Consider the following 18529-nt stretch of genomic DNA (forward strand, 5'->3'; position numbering starts at 1 on the left):
ATGTTTTAACGTGGTATTGAAGAAAATTGACAAAGTGGGGATGAAGATGATGACTATTTTACTCTTCATGATGGCCTGTCAGTTTGAATTCATCAGTTGTAGAAACAAATGATATAATATTTAATGACCAAGAAAAAATGTACACGTGTTCTTTAATAAGTATTTATTTTATTGGCAAACAAAAGTGTAAAAAAATAAAATAAAACAAGGTGGGAGTGGCTTTCAAAATCTATACATATATGTATGGATATATGATCACAAACACACAAGTCCGATTCCTACCCATCATTGTTTGTCTTCCATAAGAGTTTATTATGACGATTTTTTTTTTTTTTAATGAAGAGGGGAATTGGAACCTCAATTCTTCACGATAATACACATCATCCTTGTCATTCTAACTAGTGACTTAGGTGTGACGACTTACGATCTAAACAACCTTTGAAATTACTTAATAATTGATATTAAATATATATATGAGTATCGTTAATTCGTTACGTTATCCTGCAGTAACATTCGAATAGTCCAATAATATGTATGTATATACGAGATTTTGCATGCTTATCATTATTTTTAATCAATTAACTGGGGTTTTGTTGAAGTGAAAGAAATCATACACGGTGACATTGTAAGATAAATTAGATAATGGAGGTTGTTATATATATATATATATATATATATGACATGGGAGAAGTGGCAATTGGGTTTTGCTATCTATGACGAGGCAACAACATGAGCTAAACAGGTTGAAAGAGACGAGATAGTAATTGACTTTTAACCTAAAACTGATGTAACAGCTGTTGCATGTTGGTGCCATTATTTGTTAAGGAATATAATACTATAAGAAAAAAAAAGGGCTAATTCTCTTCTGTAAACCAAAAAGGAAAAGGGGAATGCACAGAATAATATCACTCTCATTATGTAAAGACTCAAGACTCACACAGTAACCATCTCTAGGTCTAGCTACCAACCTCTCTAACTTGAAAGTTGGGTTTGGCTGGCTTACAGAGTGTTCTAGTGCTCTTTTAGTTTGCAGTCTCGCAGCTCGAGCCATAAAAATGCCTTATATATGGTTTACTCTTCCCAGTTCAAAATCTAAAGCTGTCAAGCAATCCACTTTTACCCTCTTTAGCCAAAGAAATAATTAATACACAAAAAGATTTGCCTATGCAGTGTCTGCCAATTCAGACATCCCTTTATCGTGCAATAATTAATGAGAAAAAATATATATACGAGAGCCATAAAGATCTCTGCTGCCTGAATATTAAAGACATTGGAAACAACAATAAATCTCTAACCCTAAAAGGTTATATATATGTAAGTCACTAAATAAATAATACAAATAAAGTGAAAGAAAATCTATTTTTTTCAATCATCTTTTATGTATACTTTTGCTTTTTGTCATACAAATCTAGGGAATTTATATATGCTTGCTTTGTAATGCAACTAAAACTCTTTAATTCTGTCATGTCATGCACGTTAAGGGTGATTGTTTGCCAGCGTGTATGATGAGAGAATAATTCAATTGCTCACACCCTAACTCGATTATTAAGAAGGTTTCGTGGTTTAAGAATTTGGTTACATGAATACCCATCATAGATTCACTCTCTAGTACTGGAGAGCGAATTCATCCGGGGAGTATAGCACTTTTTCAATGTTAATTACATTTTACTCAAAAAAAACTTCATAAATTTATATTAGATGATGGTGCTTTTGAATTTGAATACAACTGCCCATCTTAATCAGTTGGTGCCATATATATATATATATATATAATTCGAGATATAAGTATATAACTCTACAATAAAAATGAGATCGAACTTGTAAGATGTCCTTTCCCTTTCAGCTTTAATGAACCCCTTTGACTGCATTACACATGCACATGATCATATTATATATGTGTGATTATGATACATCTTGATCATTGGTGTTCAAGGTTGACAATTATGCTAATGATGATGTTAATAAAGGACAATAATCATGATAATACATAGAATTGTTAGTTATTAAGTGCTCTTTGTCATCATGGCCTGGTAGGTTAAGGTGAGACATTCATAAAATACAGCTCAATAATTTTGTTGATAGAGACTGTTTGAAATCAAGTACCTCTTCTTGATTAATTATAACAAGACAATTTTTTTTTATATAATAAATTAGAACAAATTATTGTTGATCCCTAACACTGTCGATTGATCATTGATCCATGTGATTCAAACATGCATATATCGTTACGCATGATTCTTATATTTTCTGATACCAACTTTGATCAACAATAGGTATTAATGTTTTTTTTTTCAACTACTTCATTTTATAAAAATATTCTTCCATCTCAAATTCAAGTTCATTTCCAGTTCTTATTATTTTGATGTGTTTTTGTTAGACTTATAATTTTACGTTGCTCAGAGAACACCAAACAATTGACGTGGTTTATTTTCTTAATTATTATTGACCTCAAAATGACGGTCCTAATGAGTCTTCAGTTCTCAGCTCACTCAAATTAACAAATATTATTCGTTTTTGATATATCGATTCATTGTGAATATACCAGACTTGCACGACTTTACTTCTCTAAACAGTCTTTATTAATAGTATTTAAGCACAGTAAATTTCTTTGTTGATTGAGAAGTGAGACACAAAGTCTTTAAATATTTATTGAAGTCTTTGATGCACACTCTCAATCTGTCTTTTAAAATGCATTAAAAGTGTTACACAAAGCGTCACACATAATCCAACTTTAGATCTTGCTCGATTGTATGATTACAACATAAACTCAACAAGAAACTTGATCATGAACTATAAGAAATAAAATTTCAGTCTAATACAATGGATTCCATATTTGGATATCCATAAATAATTAAGTACTACAAGGAATCTTTTGAGGTCATGCCATTCGAACACAAATATTTAAAAAAAGAAAGGGCAAAGAAAGATTTCAATTATAAAGAATTACGAATGGTGTTCAAACTGTTTAGGTAATGTCGTTGACCATTATTCATTGGCAAGTGCGTCCTCCCGTGTCAGAAAATGGGTATGGGCGCGTCGCACATTTCTCCATTTTCACCTCCCAGTGCTCACACGACAATCTCCTTCCACACGGTCAACTATACTACTCCCGTCCGCATCAATACCAATACTACCCGATACGTATCTCTCCGGTACGTATCACTGTATCAGTTCTGTTTTTTGGGGAGGAATAAGGGTGTTAAAAAAATAGTAGAAATCGAAAAAATCATCACACCGATCATTTGGTTGGTTAATTTCAGTAACATTTACAAAGAATCAACCGATAATTGTCTGTAATCGTTTATTTATACCCTTAAGGCTGGACTGTACAATACCAAAGTCATTATCATTTGGGCTAATCCATCGCATCTGTGTATTAATTCACAAACTAAACATTACCTGTGTCAAACAAGTCTATGAAATATTCATACATGAATTTAAACATTCGAATAAAATTGAATCCCGATATGAGAGCATGCTGCAAGCCAATACCATGTGTGTATCAGTTGCCTTTAATTTATACCGCAACAGCGTGCACTCCATTAGCGTTAAAACTAATTATTTATGATTCCATTTAAGATTTATGGGTTTCTCTAGGAAAATAATAAAAGAAAAATAAGAAGAGAGAAAACAAAAGAAAACAAAAAAGAGGAAAGAAGAAGAAGAAAGGACAGGCGTGATAGCTTTCTCAGATAAAACCCTTCAACTTACTAAATTGTCTTCTCTCCTTCCTTCTCACTAGAGTCCAGGGAGAAAAGGGAAGGGTCTGATGAGGTTGAGATCTACCATCTTCTTCATGGTATAATGAAAAGCGGATTCAATCTCATCTTCTAAGAGGAGATGGCTTTACAGGAAGAACAAACCCAATATTTACAGAACGCACAATTGATTTTTGATGGGCTTTACTGTGAAGAAGGGAGCTTTGAGGAGGATGAAAACTGTGGGATTGATAATGGGTATGACCAAAATGTGGGAAATGACACACATTTCCCACTTTTGGTTCTTGAACATGACGTGTTTTGGGAAGATGAGGAGCTGTTGTCTCTAATCTCTAAAGAGAAACAGAGCTGTTTTTGTCTTGAGGATTTACCCTCTGACGGGTCTCTTATGGTGGCTCGTAGAGAGGCTATCGAGTGGATTTTGGGGGTTAAGGCACACTATGGTTTCAATGATTTGACCACTGTTTTTGCTGTGAACTACTTTGATAGGTTCATTCTGCGCTTTAAGTTTCAAAGTGATAAGCCATGGATGGGTCAGCTCACTGCAGTGGCTTGTTTGTCTCTGGCTGCTAAAGTAGAGGAAACCCAAGTCCCCCTTCTCTTAGACCTGCAAGTATGTGCAATGCCAACAATGTGGTGTTTGTATAGTGTGAGTTTCTCAATTTTTATTGTCTAATTTATCAATCTTGGATTTTTTTTGGTGTTCTGTTCAGGTGGCGGAATCAAAGTATGTTTTTGAAGCCAAGACCATTCAGAGGATGGAACTTTTGGTGCTCTCTACTCTTCAATGGAAGATGAATCCTGTGACTCCAATTTCATTCTTTGATCATATTATAAGAAGGCTTGGATTGAGGAATCATCTGCATTTGGAGTTTCTCTGGAGATGTAAGCGTTTACTTCTCCTCACCATTCCCGGTAAGCAATCAAAATGTCTTATTCAAATGCTACTAAATGAGTGTGTTGTACTTGACTTGGATGGAATGTGAAGAAGAAATGCTTATCTAATTCTGTCATTTGGTTTACTATTGAAATTTCCAAATTCCAATTGTGGGTTGTGATTCCAGATTCCAGATTCTTGAGTTATCTTCCTTCTATATTAGCTGCTGCCACAATGCTGCATGTTATTGAAGAGATTGAGCCTTGTAATCATGTGAAATACCAGAATCAGCTGATAGAAGTGCTTAAAACCAATGAGGTTGCAATATATTTACTCGGTTTCCATATGACATATTTTGTCTTTTACAAGGTAAATTTTTTTGGAATGATGGGCTCATGGGTTGAATTTTGATGACTATCTTTCAACAGGATGAGGTTAAAGAGTGCTATAAAGCCATCTTAGAAATTACAGGCAGCCAGAACAACAAAGGCAAGCATCTGTCTGATCCTGGCAGTCCAAGTGGTGTGATTGATGCATCTTTCAGCTGCTGTGACAGCTCAAATGATTCGTGGGCTGTGGCATCATCACCTAACTTGCCTTTACTGGAGCCGCGGTTCAAAAGGAGGAGAGTCAATGATCAGCAGATGCGATTGCCTTCACTAAATCGTATGTTTGTGGATGTCATTACCAGTCCTTATTAATCTGTCCTTGTTTAAGTATCTCCTTTTAAACAGGTTCCCCTTTGCACATTGATCAGCAGTATAGGTTCTTATTGTGCAAACATTCTGGTTTATGAATGGTAATTGTTGAATTTCTGCACACCCTTCATATTAAATTGCCAGTTAACATAAATATATTGCCATTCCTTTTATTGGAATGGGAGGGTGAGAGGGTTTCTGGATAGGAAAGAGAAAATGGATTGTTTTTTTTTTTCTCCCTCAGAGCTATAGATTTTCTGCTTCTCCTTCCTACATTGTCCTTTAAATTAGAAAAATCACATTTAAGAAGCTTTCTGTGACACATAGATTGCCAAAAGCTACAATAGGGAGGGAGGGAGGGAGGGATTTCTATTAAAATTTTCAACTCCTAAATTTTGGAGTATAGGAAGGGCTCTTTCAACAAAGTCAAATTTAGTAACCAGAAGTCTTTATAGATGGACAACAACACCTGCTTACCGAATATGTTTCCTACCTTCTTGACATCTCTTCATTCTCTCTCTATAACAGTTTAGGTGAATGACATATAAGGTTTGTTAGTCGTTAAGCTTAGGTATGAAACAATACCATCTTGTCATACACTATTCATTAACTTATCTTTTTTATGACCAAAAACTTAGTGTTTAAGTCAACTTTTTGGAGTTGGTTAATGTAAAGAAACCTTGTGCTTTACCAGATGTTCAAAGAGGTTGTTGTGACTAGTGATTACTTTATTGTCTATACTCAACTTGTAAACATATCGATGGTTTTGCCTCTTTGGTCACCCTGATCTCTCTCTCTCTCTCTCTCTCTGTGGGTCTCTCTGGAGTGTCCCATCAAAACATCGTTTTGAATCTTGAACCGAAGAAATAGATCATCAATCTGTATGCATCCTATATGTGCAGAAATAGCTGTGGCTATTCGTGCTGTATGAACATTCGAATGCTCTTAGTCTTACAGATTAAAATAGGAAAGCAATGCAATGTTTTAGGAGTAAATGCAGTTAGTGTTGTGGGAAAAAAAAACTAGTATTAGAATGCATTGGGGTAATGAAGTTCTTAATTTCCCTATCTCATGAAATATTATAGGTTAAAATCTTGCCGAGCCACCCCACCCACCCATCCATCCAAAAAAGGGAAAGAAAGTCATACATTGTTTTTTTGCTTTGTCATTCGCTTTGATGGATGATTACAGTGAAAACTTTTGATACTTGCATTACATGAAAGAACTCGAACAATAGATAATTGCATTATTCTGGCTGGAAAAGTAGAGGTGGATGATTGTAGATGTTTGTTATCTGTAGATGAGTGAGCAAAAGATCAATTTATTCTTCAAATATTGTGAAGAATCTTAGATTAACTGCAGCATTGTGATACAGTGAGCTCCTTTAACCTTGTTTCTTACACGGATTGCCTCTGTACCTGTCCTGTTCTTGTCCTCAGGCCTTAAATTTCCATAGTTACACTATTATTAGCCTCACAGATCTATAATACGGAGGGATATTCAATGGAACAGCCAAAACAGCTGGTACTAATCAGACAATAATTTGGATCTAAATGGTGATCATTTCCCACTTTTGATTACCAAATGGTCTATAAGTTTGTTGATCTAGCTGTGATTCTGATATTAAATCTAGGGTAAGAAATGAGATGATAATTTGAAGTTCCAACCTTGTTGCTATTCAGGAATGATTCTTGAGTGGGGTCTTCTCTTGCAGTATATTGTCTTCATTTTAACCACCTAAATCATATCCTTCCAAAAGAAATAAAATTCAACTTAGGGCAACTGTAGGGAAAATATCCCCTGCCCCATATGGTCAGTCAGACTGGTCCTCTGCACTGAAGCCTGCTAGAGGCATTTTCATATCTCATTATCAAAGCGAAAGATATGCCAAAAATACTAGAGGAACACTGATATATAGATTCATAAGAGTTGGTGATGACTGGAAGGTAAAAGTTCATCAATCCTTGGAGTTCATTTGGTTGAGAGCAAAATTACCTGAAAATGGGGTTAAAAGTTTGCAAGAGCAGAGGATTATGAATAAAGCATAAGAGCATGAAAGTGTAGAACAGGTCAAAAATGGATATGACAGAACAGACAAGGAGTAGGTACTGGTAAACATGTGAGGAAAACAGAACTGGGAAGGTGGGTTGAAGACAGCTTGGAAAGCTTGGTTTCTCCATGGATTGGGAGAAAATGTCAAAACTTTCAGTACTCTCTTGTTTGTTTTATGGTACTAGATCCGAAAGAGGAAGTTTCATTGTGTTGATTCAATATTCAGTAGGAAAGATTTTAGGCAATTGGAGTCTAACCAAGTCGTCCTCACAACACATCATCCAAGTTCAATGTAAAAAATCAAAATGGGATAGTAGCTATTCTCAGCCAAAACTCAGTGTGGAAAATCGCGCCAGAATGGGTATTATAACCTGCAACCTACCACGCATATGCACTAAAAAGTTCAAACAGCTAACCTAATCATATGAACCAACAATTTATTTTGTTCTGTTCTCATGAATCACGTGTAAGGATTACAGGGTGTGTTAGTGCAAATTTGGTAGAAGGGTCTTATCAAGGTGCACAATTGGAGTCCATGGAGAGGACAGTATTGGATTCATCTGGGAATCCAACAAAGGTGTAAGAGGAGTCCAGGAAAGGGTGTCACATGAACATTTTGTTGTATATAAATGCAAATAATAGTCTCTGGTATGGTCATCGGATAATAAATGCGTGAACCCAACTTGTTAACTATTAGTGAGACATATATGGTATCTAGGAAATAATGTAGATAGGCTAGATGCTTAATTGGAATACATGTCAACTGTAAAGTTGAATTTATGAGCCACAAATGCAACACTTTTTGGTTCGTTTATAAAAACTACCAAAAAGCTACAGTTTTAAAATCAATGTCGTCTGTATATACCATCTTTGTCAATGACCTTACCTACCCATACAACACAAATTGATGGCGACTGGACTTCTAGCTCAAATTCAATTACAAAACAGTGATATATCACTCTGTTTTGGTTATCGAGAAACCGTTGAGTTTTGCATGTCATTTAGACAATTGAGTGAACATAAATTTCGAGCTGTCAAAACAATTCGCGCCACGCTCACGACTTGTAAGACTGGATTGAAACTCATGTGGGTGGAATATTGGAGAACCATCTCTATTTCTTGACAGTTAGCACTGTGAGCTGAACAATTGTGATTCTTTCAAGTGTCATAGCTGTGATTTGGGGCTTAGAATAAGTTTTGCTCACCAACAGCGCTGGCGGAGCGCGAATGCAGGCCAAGTTTGGCAGTGACTTCAGAAACACTCAAAGCATTAGGAAGGTCTTGTTAATTGGCAAAAACCAGTAGAGATTTCAGTTAAAGCTGAACCTATGGGGAATTTCTTTTGACCAAATAACGATTAATTAAGCACTGTTTAATTGATGGTCAAAAATATTTTACTATTAAGAATTCTCATTTCTTTCTTGGCAAAGAGCATCTTTACAAATATACATATTGCCAAACCCATTTCTGCAACAACTGCTGCCAAAAAGATTACTGACAAAAGTAACTTACATAAGTATACAAGAAACAACAAATACAAAAGAAAAAAACAGAGAGTCTTCTGTCTTACCTACCAAGAATATTGGGCAGAATTGTCCTTCAGAGTAACCAGAAGCAGAAGGAAGCGACAGAGAGGAAATTTTCCAGCACAAATATATAATTGACTGGAGATATAGGAGGATGAACAGAATCAGATTCTGATAAGGATAGCAAAGAATAAAGTGAAACAGATTTCTTCTGCTTTTGGTGGTTACAACAGTGATGTTGTAATCTCTTTCTTTTTTTGGCTGATCTTTAGAGATTGAATACTCTGCCAACATAATATTCAGAATGGCCTGGAAAAGAAGGATGAAAAACTTTATATCAAAGATTTGATGTTAGGATTTGGTCAGCATTCAAAGTGCTATTATTAATCCATAGGAGGAGGATCCTTATATATATATATATATATCATGGAAACACCTCCATATGTCACTCTACTATATCCAAAAAATGTTGAGGATAGCTTTATAATAAGGTTTCTCCTGCTCAATCAAGGGCCTGATATCAATTTGGGATGTGTCAAAGACTCAAAGCTGTTCCTTCCAGGAAAAATGTCAATATATAAGAAATTTATGGCAACAAGCAACAGCAGATGCATGATACCAATTGCCAAAGCTGCGCTAGCCAGCTTTATTTGAAACTGGGAGTTATAATTCTTTTAGGTAGAATTTGGCTACAACTCCCCCTAAAATCATGTCAAATCACGATTTTCTTTTTTTTGAAAATGGCATGTTAGATTTGAGGAGTTAGGAACTTAGGATCCTCAATTCTAACTAAAAGAATTATAGCCCCATCCCGCTTCATTTGATGTTCTATATAGCATTTAGTTGGAGGTTCTTGAATTATCGATCCACAATTCAATAATCCTCTGTCATCAAACATATTACATTCAAGAATTGGATACACTTCAAAATGTGAGGGAGTGTGATACACTTAGAAGTAACCCCATCTTGTATAGATACACAGTCCCCCTCAACTGTTTGAATAATATTAACCTTCCGATCACATAAAAAAACCAATGTATATCCAGCAAAATCATCCACAGTAATTCATTTTAAGTCCTCCCAGGTCCCAACAAGGGAACTTTAGCAAAAATGAAATGAATAATACATTCATACAGATCAGGTGGTGATCAGTAAGTCATTCCGACAAAAGGTAAGAAGAAGGATCTTCTTCAGTGGATTCCTCTTGTTCCTGTTTAGTCCCTTTGCTTTCAAAAGTTGTTTCTATTTCTACATCTGTTTCTTCCTCACTTTCCCCCCTTTCTTCCCGTTCTGAGGTTTCTTTAATAAATAAGAGAATACTTAAGATTCGAGCCATAGTGGTGACCGTGACCCACTGCAGTGAACATCTGATGCGTCAGAAAGCCTTTGCCTAGGGAACAATGATGTGAAGCTCGCAGTTTCAACGTCAAGGTTCACAATATTCTTCCTCTTTTGATTTTCAGAAGAGGGTCTTTCTTCTGACAGCTCAGCAATAGGACTCAAGGGCTCTGCTCCCTTTTGGTGAAGAGACGCCATGGCCTTAGCTTCTTCCTCTACAGATGCATCGTCGCCAGAAGCATAAAGGATCCTTTTCACTGCTTCAACAATCTGCAAAAATAAATAAATCTCAAATCAGCCTTTTAGTCAGTCATTTGAGCATTGATATGTTAACTCAAAATCCTCCGAAGAAGAGATAGAAGGCAGTACAGTCAAGTCTTCAATTTCAGGACTCTGGCACAAGATCTCAATATCTCTCAGTTTTGAGAAGTAAAAGTCTCTCTCCTTCTCAAGGGTATCCACTGAAAGCTTTAACTCTGTAATCTGAAGATGAAGATGTATTAGTCTCTAAAAGCTCTTAGACAATTTTATCATTGATTAACTTGCACCTGTGCATCATATGCAGACACTGGGATGGAAGGTTTAGAACCCTTCACTGAATAATGTGCAGAGTTCACAGATGCATCAATCCTTCTGGCATTATGGGACGTCTGAGCCTTGGAGCCAGCTGTTGAACCCTTTGATGAAGACTGAGATGGTGCAGATTTTTTGCTTGCCTCTTTTCCCCCCTTGCAGGCGTCTCTCCTCTCCAGTGGATTATAACTAGAAAATAAGAGTAAACAGGCATGTTGCTCACCCATAGATAAAATTTCTATCATAGCTTATAAAGCTGCTTTATAAACGAGTGAAACTATTAACTACTTGTTAAAAAGCTAATAAAGGCAGGAGTGGCTTTCATATTGCAAATGGTGAATATAATTTCCACAGAGAGAGAGAGATTTGGAAACTTAATGTTCCAGAAAGTACTGACTTTCAATGGCATGCACTGATAGACTCGCAAAAAGATCGTGCCTTTTTTCATACAAGTGTTGCTGCATGGCAGGTAAGTTGGGAAAAATGGGAGAAAATAGCTCGAACTTTCTACATAAACAGGGCAATTGTAGCATTATGGAGTATTGATCTCACATGATAAGATAATGATAAGCAAAATACAACTCCTTAAGATTTCAAACTGGTTGGAGGTTTGGAATGCCACCACAAGCTAAAATCAACTAATAATGAAATCGACATTACTTATAAAAAAGGGATCACCAAAATTCTGGTATCCAAGTGAAGGCAATTTCAAAACGATTTTTCTAATAGGTTCAAAAGCTAAAAAGATGTGTTTCTTGATTCATGTTGTTCGTCAAAGACACTCGTTTATTAGTGAGGCTGCAACAGAGAACCGAGAACTACAGTCATGTTAAATGAACAGGAAACAATGGAAATTGAATAGAAAGTCCATTCGCTCGTGAAGAAGTGAAACTTTTGTTATACAACAAGTTACACGATGTCATATACCAAATGACAAGGTGTTAATATTACACCTAAAAGGATAGCATGAAAAACACAAAAGCTATAGAAGAGAAGAACTAAAAAGTAATCCATATCCACTGGAATAAAAGAAACCATCAATAATACATGACAAGTACTATATTAATGAAGTTGAATCGATAAGCAGAGTATTAGGGTTTAGAATTACTTCTGCATAGTTCCTCCGTTGACAGAATCACAGTACCGCTTCATCCACTGCATGAACTCCAAATTGTCGAGCGGCCTCCCTTTCACAAGTTTGTTCACCTCAATGTGCTTAACCCCAAAGAGACATCAAATATAATCAAATGATAAAAACAGATAAATCTTTTTTTTAAAAAAAAAGCAAAATTCGAAAGTACTTTAAGATTTAAACATTAATTCAAAGAAGAATTCGAGATCCACATATTTCTCAGTAATTAATTAATAAAAAGAAAATAAGAAAGAAAAAAAAAATTTGTAGAGAAATTAGAAAGGAACCTTAGTGATCTTGAGTTTGTTGAAAACATCTTGAAGGACCTTGTAGTTCTGAATCATCTCGTACTGGGTGCACCGAATCCATCAGTTGGCAGTGAACCGCACCGGAACAAGCCTGAAATTCGCGGATCATCCAACAATTCCTTAAGAAACATTAACATAATCAACAATATAATATAAGTGAGAAATTGAGACTAGGGTTTCAGAATTGAACCCCTTCCACTTTTGATAGGTTAAGTTGGAGAGTGGAGTTGATCCATGCAAGAATCTCAGATCTACCGACGAAATAAGCCGAATCCATCATCCCAATGTTCGTCGCCATCTCTGATTCTGCTTATCGGTGTCCCTTCTTCCCTGTGAGTCTCTGAAACGTTTTTCTATTTCTACGAAAAATGTCTGGGCTAATACTTGAGCGTCTTCTTTGTCGAGTTGGGAAACGGAGAGAAAAATTGACGAGGGCGAGAGAGCGGGACTTCTGTAATTCAAAATGGATGGTCAGAAAAGAGTCCTCTAAAACGGCTTGTTGCCGTTTCATATGTGGGCCGCTCCAGGGTTCCCTTACAGATGGGTCAACACCCAACTTCAGATGGGTTTTTTGGGCTTGGGCTGGTAGCCATTGGAAAGTCTTGGAAACGATCACGCGACGCTGTTGACCTTCCTCTTTCTTCCGAAAATCCGAGATGATCCGCTTGACTGAGTCACCTGTTACAAGCTTTTCAAGCCCAAAGTCTCCAATCTTCGGCTTCATATCTGACACGTGTAATATCAACACAGAGAAATACTTGAGCTGGGCTCCAGGAGCGGTCCATTATGTGCTTTTGTTGTGAACTCATAATTGCTCCAAGCTTGGGCCTTTAGTCCAATTTCTTTGGGCTTCAAAGATGGGCTTTCCTTAAATGGAAGCCTTTTCAATGCTCAAAATCAAAACCCATTAGGCCAGTACTCATCAGTTCATCACAACAAAATTCACGGCCCTATGTCAATGTCTAGGCCCAAGCCCTTTTGCAAACATTTTTTTTTATAACAGATAACGAAACCCACGAACTTGTCCTTTGAACACAAATATGAACCTAATTTCGGGTAATCAAGCCCACGCGTACAAAAGTTCTCACCTGCGACATGATAAGTTGAAGCAAAACACAATTTGTGATCACAAGGGTATTTATTGCTCCAACATTTTGTAAACAGGTTGCATGTTAGGGCAATCAGATTTCTTCATGTGATTTTTCAGCTTTCATTTTCGTTTTCATGACATAATTCACTCTAAATAATTGCAAATGATGTCACTTCAAAATGGATATCTTTAGTGGGTATTACCTGTCAACTATATATATGCTCATACTTTCGATATTTTAAAATTGTTTAAGCACTTTGATAACTTTTTCTTAAACCAAGTTGCAAGGACATGCAATGGCTTCTGTTTGTCATATTGGACTCACAAATCACAATGCCGCCTCCTTACTTTAATCATTGTCGTTATCTATTACAACTTAGGACTCGCACTATGGTGACAAGCTAGCCTTTTACTCCAGCCAGTTTGCTACTCCATCAAAGAGCCTGGTGAATTATAATATTGTTTTTGAAAGGAGAGGAGAGATTCAAACCCTAGTCATCAGGATAATATATACACACCATCGTTAACACTCCAATTAATGATTCGGGTGTGTATATAATATTGTTTTTGTCACTAACTACTCGCTTTATTTTTGATTAATTAATATCAGTTTAGTTTAATAAAAAGCTAGTTGGTAGTGCTTAACAGTTCAATTATATATGATTGCAACCACAATTATTAATATTATTCAGTAAATAAAGATAAGGCTTCGTATTCTGTTATCTAAATCTCAAATCCCAATCTCTTTATGATGTTGAGAGGTTTTGGAAGCTTCAATTATTCTGCCTGCGAGTAAGACAAGCTGGCGTTTTTCCACTGGTGAAGCCTGAATCAAAGTTTTTATTTTCTTTGACAGGTTTTGACTACATTAGGTATTGACAAAAAAACACAGGCTGGAGCTGCCGAAAACTACCACTTTTTTACTTTGTGGGATTGGTGGGGGATCCTTTCACAAATCAGACACAGAGACTTGCAAGCTAATGTTGATTTTTTTTATGTTGCTTTTTTAATACCTTGACATTAACGAACATGTACAATGAGATGTGATTAATGAATTACATCACAAAAAATAAAGGTCAATTTAATTCCCATATACCATCCTTAATTTCGGACTTAGAAATTCAATTTATGATATTGTTTGTGTAAAACGTTCGTTTTTTGGCATTTTATTTTATGTTTGCAAGTGATTTTTTGTATTTCGTATTCCTAAAATAACAATCAAAGGAGTTTTCCAAATTGTTTCCTGGTTTTAGAAAAATGAAAACAGAAAACTCATTGAAAACAAACATACCAAACATATATATCAATGTCACACGAATATTCCGATAGTCCTTGATTGACGCAGCGCGAAACAATCAAGGGAATTTACAAACGTAAATCCTCAAGAACAATCTTGGAGTCCACCAAGAAAGATTGGTTGTAAACCAAAAGTTTATTAACTTCAATAATAATCCAAATAACAACCAATCAGCAGTATAAATAGTCAATAGGAAACCCTAATTAAGTAAAAAGACCAACAAGAACATTAACTAAAACAAAACAAATTAAAACGAAAAGTTGACCAAAAATAATAAAACTTTGACCACCAATCAGACTGCCTTAAACAGGTAATTTGAGCTTGAAAATGACCTCAATCAGGCAAGCCCTAGTTGAATAAGCTATGGAGGACGAAAATCAGTCTTCGAAAACATATTATAATAGAAAATATGCCCACCGAGTCAAAAGTTACGACTAGTTCTTCACTGCAACCCTTTCGAAGTTTCTTTTCTCAATTCCTTCTTGATTCTCATCAATTCCTTCTTCAAACGCGATCTCCACTCATCCTACGTCATTGATGAATATATGCCCTATGACCTACTGATCCATGATCATAAGCTTGATTAGTTGCCGTGTTAAGTTGTATACAATAGAACCTAGAAAATTTAAGAACTCATATTCCTTTTGTGTACGTTAACAACACCTCAAATTCTGTTTCTCTAGCTTAGTAGCTTTTGCTTTTATTCTGGGTAATTATTTCGGAGCTGAAGAGTCAACATCAATGTGGGGGGTCATTGGGTCTACTGGGCTGGCCACCAGAGAGTCTTCTCAACTAACTCCAAACTGAGACGACTGAGTCAATTACGTGGGGTTCAACATTTGAACTGTAATATAAATCTTGAAATAATTAATAAAACAATAACAAAAATAGCAGGATAATTGAAATTACAAGGGAGAAAAAAAGGTCCAATAATTACCAAAGTCTCACAAACGAACAAGAAGGAACTACCCTAGGTAGCAGCATATAGACCATAAATTCTCAAAAAACAAAGCACGAAAGGACACCACAACATTTCTTCATTTCGGACACCCCACAACACAAAGACCAGACTTACCATACAATAACGGAAAATTTGAAATCATTAATGATGTTAGGTACTATTAGGCAGCTAGCTAGCTTTTTTCTTGTTTGGCTGCCAAGAAAAAGCACTCACGAAGAATGGAGAAGGAAAGAAAATTTTGGCATCTCCCAACTCTGTCTTTGGCTTCATGCAATCATGCAATCAAAAGCTTGTGGTTTAAATTTAGTAATATAAGAGTGTCATAGTAATTCATCATAATTTTTGACATTATTTATACGGTCATAAAAACTTTAGATTCGATTCTACACGTAGATTTATACTAATTTAAGCTGAGAATATTGTCTTGAAATATGTTATGTTAATATATGCTTGTCCTGAAATAGAATTATAAATATCAATAGAAATATTATTTGTTTTCACTTAATTAAAATATGAAAGATTATGAAAATTAAACCTTATAGTTTGATTCATATTTGGAAAATTCAACTAGAAATATCAACTGGGGGGCTCCAAAGTTTGCCTAACTGGTATGATGAGAAGGAAATCAAGAGAGGGAGGGGATGCTTTCTACTATGATTTTATCATACAACTACTTTGAGAATCTCTTTTGGATTATTAAAGGAGCTTCAAAGTGAAGTTGCTTAGCCAAGTTAAGCTTTCAATTGCTTTGATAGACAATGACATATAACCTAACAACATAACCCACAAAGGAACATTGGGGCTCCACCCCCTTTGACATATTGGGTTAATTGGCTAAGGTTGGCTTCTCAGGGAATTGTTTTCTTCTTCTTCTTAAGGATTTCAACTGTATTTGAAAAAAATCAAACCAATTAAAGTTCAGTGGGTACGTAGTGTGTATAGTACTGTACTTGCTTAGTTTCTTGGTCAGTTCCATATGCACTGTAAGGGGAATTTTTGGGCCAGAGCCACAGTTACACCCGCACTCACATTAGAGAAATTATCCGTTTTGGGTTGAGTTTCACCTAGTCTCACATGATTTTATTTCAGGCGAGATACTCGTCTCCCCCCACTCGAACCCATAATTAATCTCTTGGAGGTGAGAGAGTGGGCACACATCTTGCCATCTAAACTAGTTGTTCCACAACAGAATAGTTGAATGATAATAGCAAGTCACAATGAGTCTCCTTTTCGGAAAATACTGCAGATTTTGGTCTACTAGCTAGTGGATATAATAGCATCCAATAACTGTTCAAGTTTGTGGATATGTAAGACCCTACGCTAAAAGTAGTCTAGAAGCAAATAATGAAAGACTAAACTCTCCAATCAAAAACCATGGAATTAGTGCTTTTGGACCGACCCTGTCAATTACATTTTGAACTATATTTTGTCATTTAACAGCGGCAATCAATTTTGATGCCTTAATTGCGATTGATATGACTCTCAGACCTCCATCAATATCACACAAAAATGGTTTACAACCTGTTATTTTTATATTAGATGCTGATTTACCATAAAATTATTGTCCAAAAAAGGTTTTTGAACAATAATTATAGGACGGGCCTCCTCCCTGTCTTCATTTTCGGTGGGAGCTATAGTCAGTTTCGTTTCCAATTAAAACTACACAGCTTTGCATTTTATTACTAAACTTGTAAGGCCTTTTTTTAGTTTATACAGTTATGCATAAATTGGGGACATACAAGATGTACGCGGATTTTCTTCACATAATATGTGGAGAGATCGTTCTCATGAATTGAAATTTGTTACAACTCTAATACTATACCACATGCTAGTGGTCAATTATTAAAATATATTTATGTTATTCTGGAGGCTCACATTGATCTCATATAGTAGACATATACTCTTTTCTTTCTTTAACTTAATTTGGAATTATAGAATTAAAGAGTGTCCTTGTCTTCTCTTTGTTTGAAGAAAAATATCTACCAAAACAACTGACAACATATATGATTCATTATGCATCAAGTATGCTATAATGGTTGTTGAGGTAGAAATGTATTTTGTGCATCGGTTGGGCAGTTTTAGATAAGAAATCACTTTCGTAAGGCTTTGGTGACTGGTCCGCCCTTCCGACAATGGTTGTTATTTAAACCGAACATTCTACAATGAATGGGTATCCTTATAATCATGCTTAAAGAGTTATTAACGCTAGTTACCCTTGCCCTCATGTTAATGTGAAAAATAAAATGAATGCAATAAACACCTTAAATTGAAAATTAGAAGACTAGTCCATTAATTGATATAAACATTTCAAACATGTTAGACTTAAAAAATAATTAATCACGACATAGATAATTACCACCGTGCTAAATGGGAAAAACATTGTATTGGGATTTGATTTGGAATGGGCAAAAATTCATCATCTACTCATGCTAGCTTTAAGGATATCAAGCGACGTCGTTCCGTGAAACTGATTAGAAAATATTTACCTTTACCTTTTGAGATGCACGAGACTGCAAAAGCAATGCGATCAGATGGCCACATACGGTTTACGATAGCGGGAATCATGGTAACGAATCCCGAAGCAAAAAAAAAAGAAAAGAAAAAAGAAAGAGATGCTGTCGGTTTCGTTCAACTCAGAAAATACAAAAACACGGATAAACAATCCCCACAAAGAGAGTAATGCGTTATAGCTGGCAAACCTCAAATGACGTGGCCCTCCATCTCCCTTCGCTTATCTCATTGACGGTTCGAAAGGAGACAGCCACTAGTTTACTTAAATCCCCAACTTTTTCTTTTTTTATTTGTTAAAAAATAACGATATTTTATGCGGTGACGTTTTACTGCCACGTAAGACTAAAACGACATATTGAAATGGGGCCCGCTCTCAACAAATCTTATGACGTGGTGGGAAGAAAAGGGCACCGAACATCTTTGGGCTGTGGACGTTTGTGTCTGCTG

The 18529-nt window shown here is 35.8% G+C and overlaps 1 protein-coding gene and 1 pseudogene across 1 annotated transcript; one reads left to right on the plus strand and one right to left on the minus strand.

The window, feature by feature from the left end:
- Positions 1-3639: 3639 nt before the first annotated feature.
- Positions 3640-5424, plus strand: LOC120014329 (cyclin-D3-3-like). The gene is made up of 4 exons (XM_038866246.1): positions 3640-4332; positions 4433-4634; positions 4784-4914; positions 5025-5424. The coding sequence occupies exons 1-4, from the start codon at positions 3841-3843 to the stop codon at positions 5295-5297; spliced, it is 1098 nt and encodes a 365-aa protein (XP_038722174.1). The 5' UTR covers positions 3640-3840; the 3' UTR covers positions 5298-5424.
- A 4472-nt stretch (positions 5425-9896) lies between these two features.
- LOC120014330 lies at positions 9897-12793 on the minus strand (annotated as a pseudogene).
- Positions 12794-18529: the final 5736 nt, after the last annotated feature.

The sequence above is a fragment of the Tripterygium wilfordii genome, chromosome 14, assembly GCF_013401445.1.
Source record: "Tripterygium wilfordii isolate XIE 37 chromosome 14, ASM1340144v1, whole genome shotgun sequence".
In the NCBI taxonomy this organism is placed as follows: domain Eukaryota; kingdom Viridiplantae; phylum Streptophyta; class Magnoliopsida; order Celastrales; family Celastraceae; genus Tripterygium; species Tripterygium wilfordii.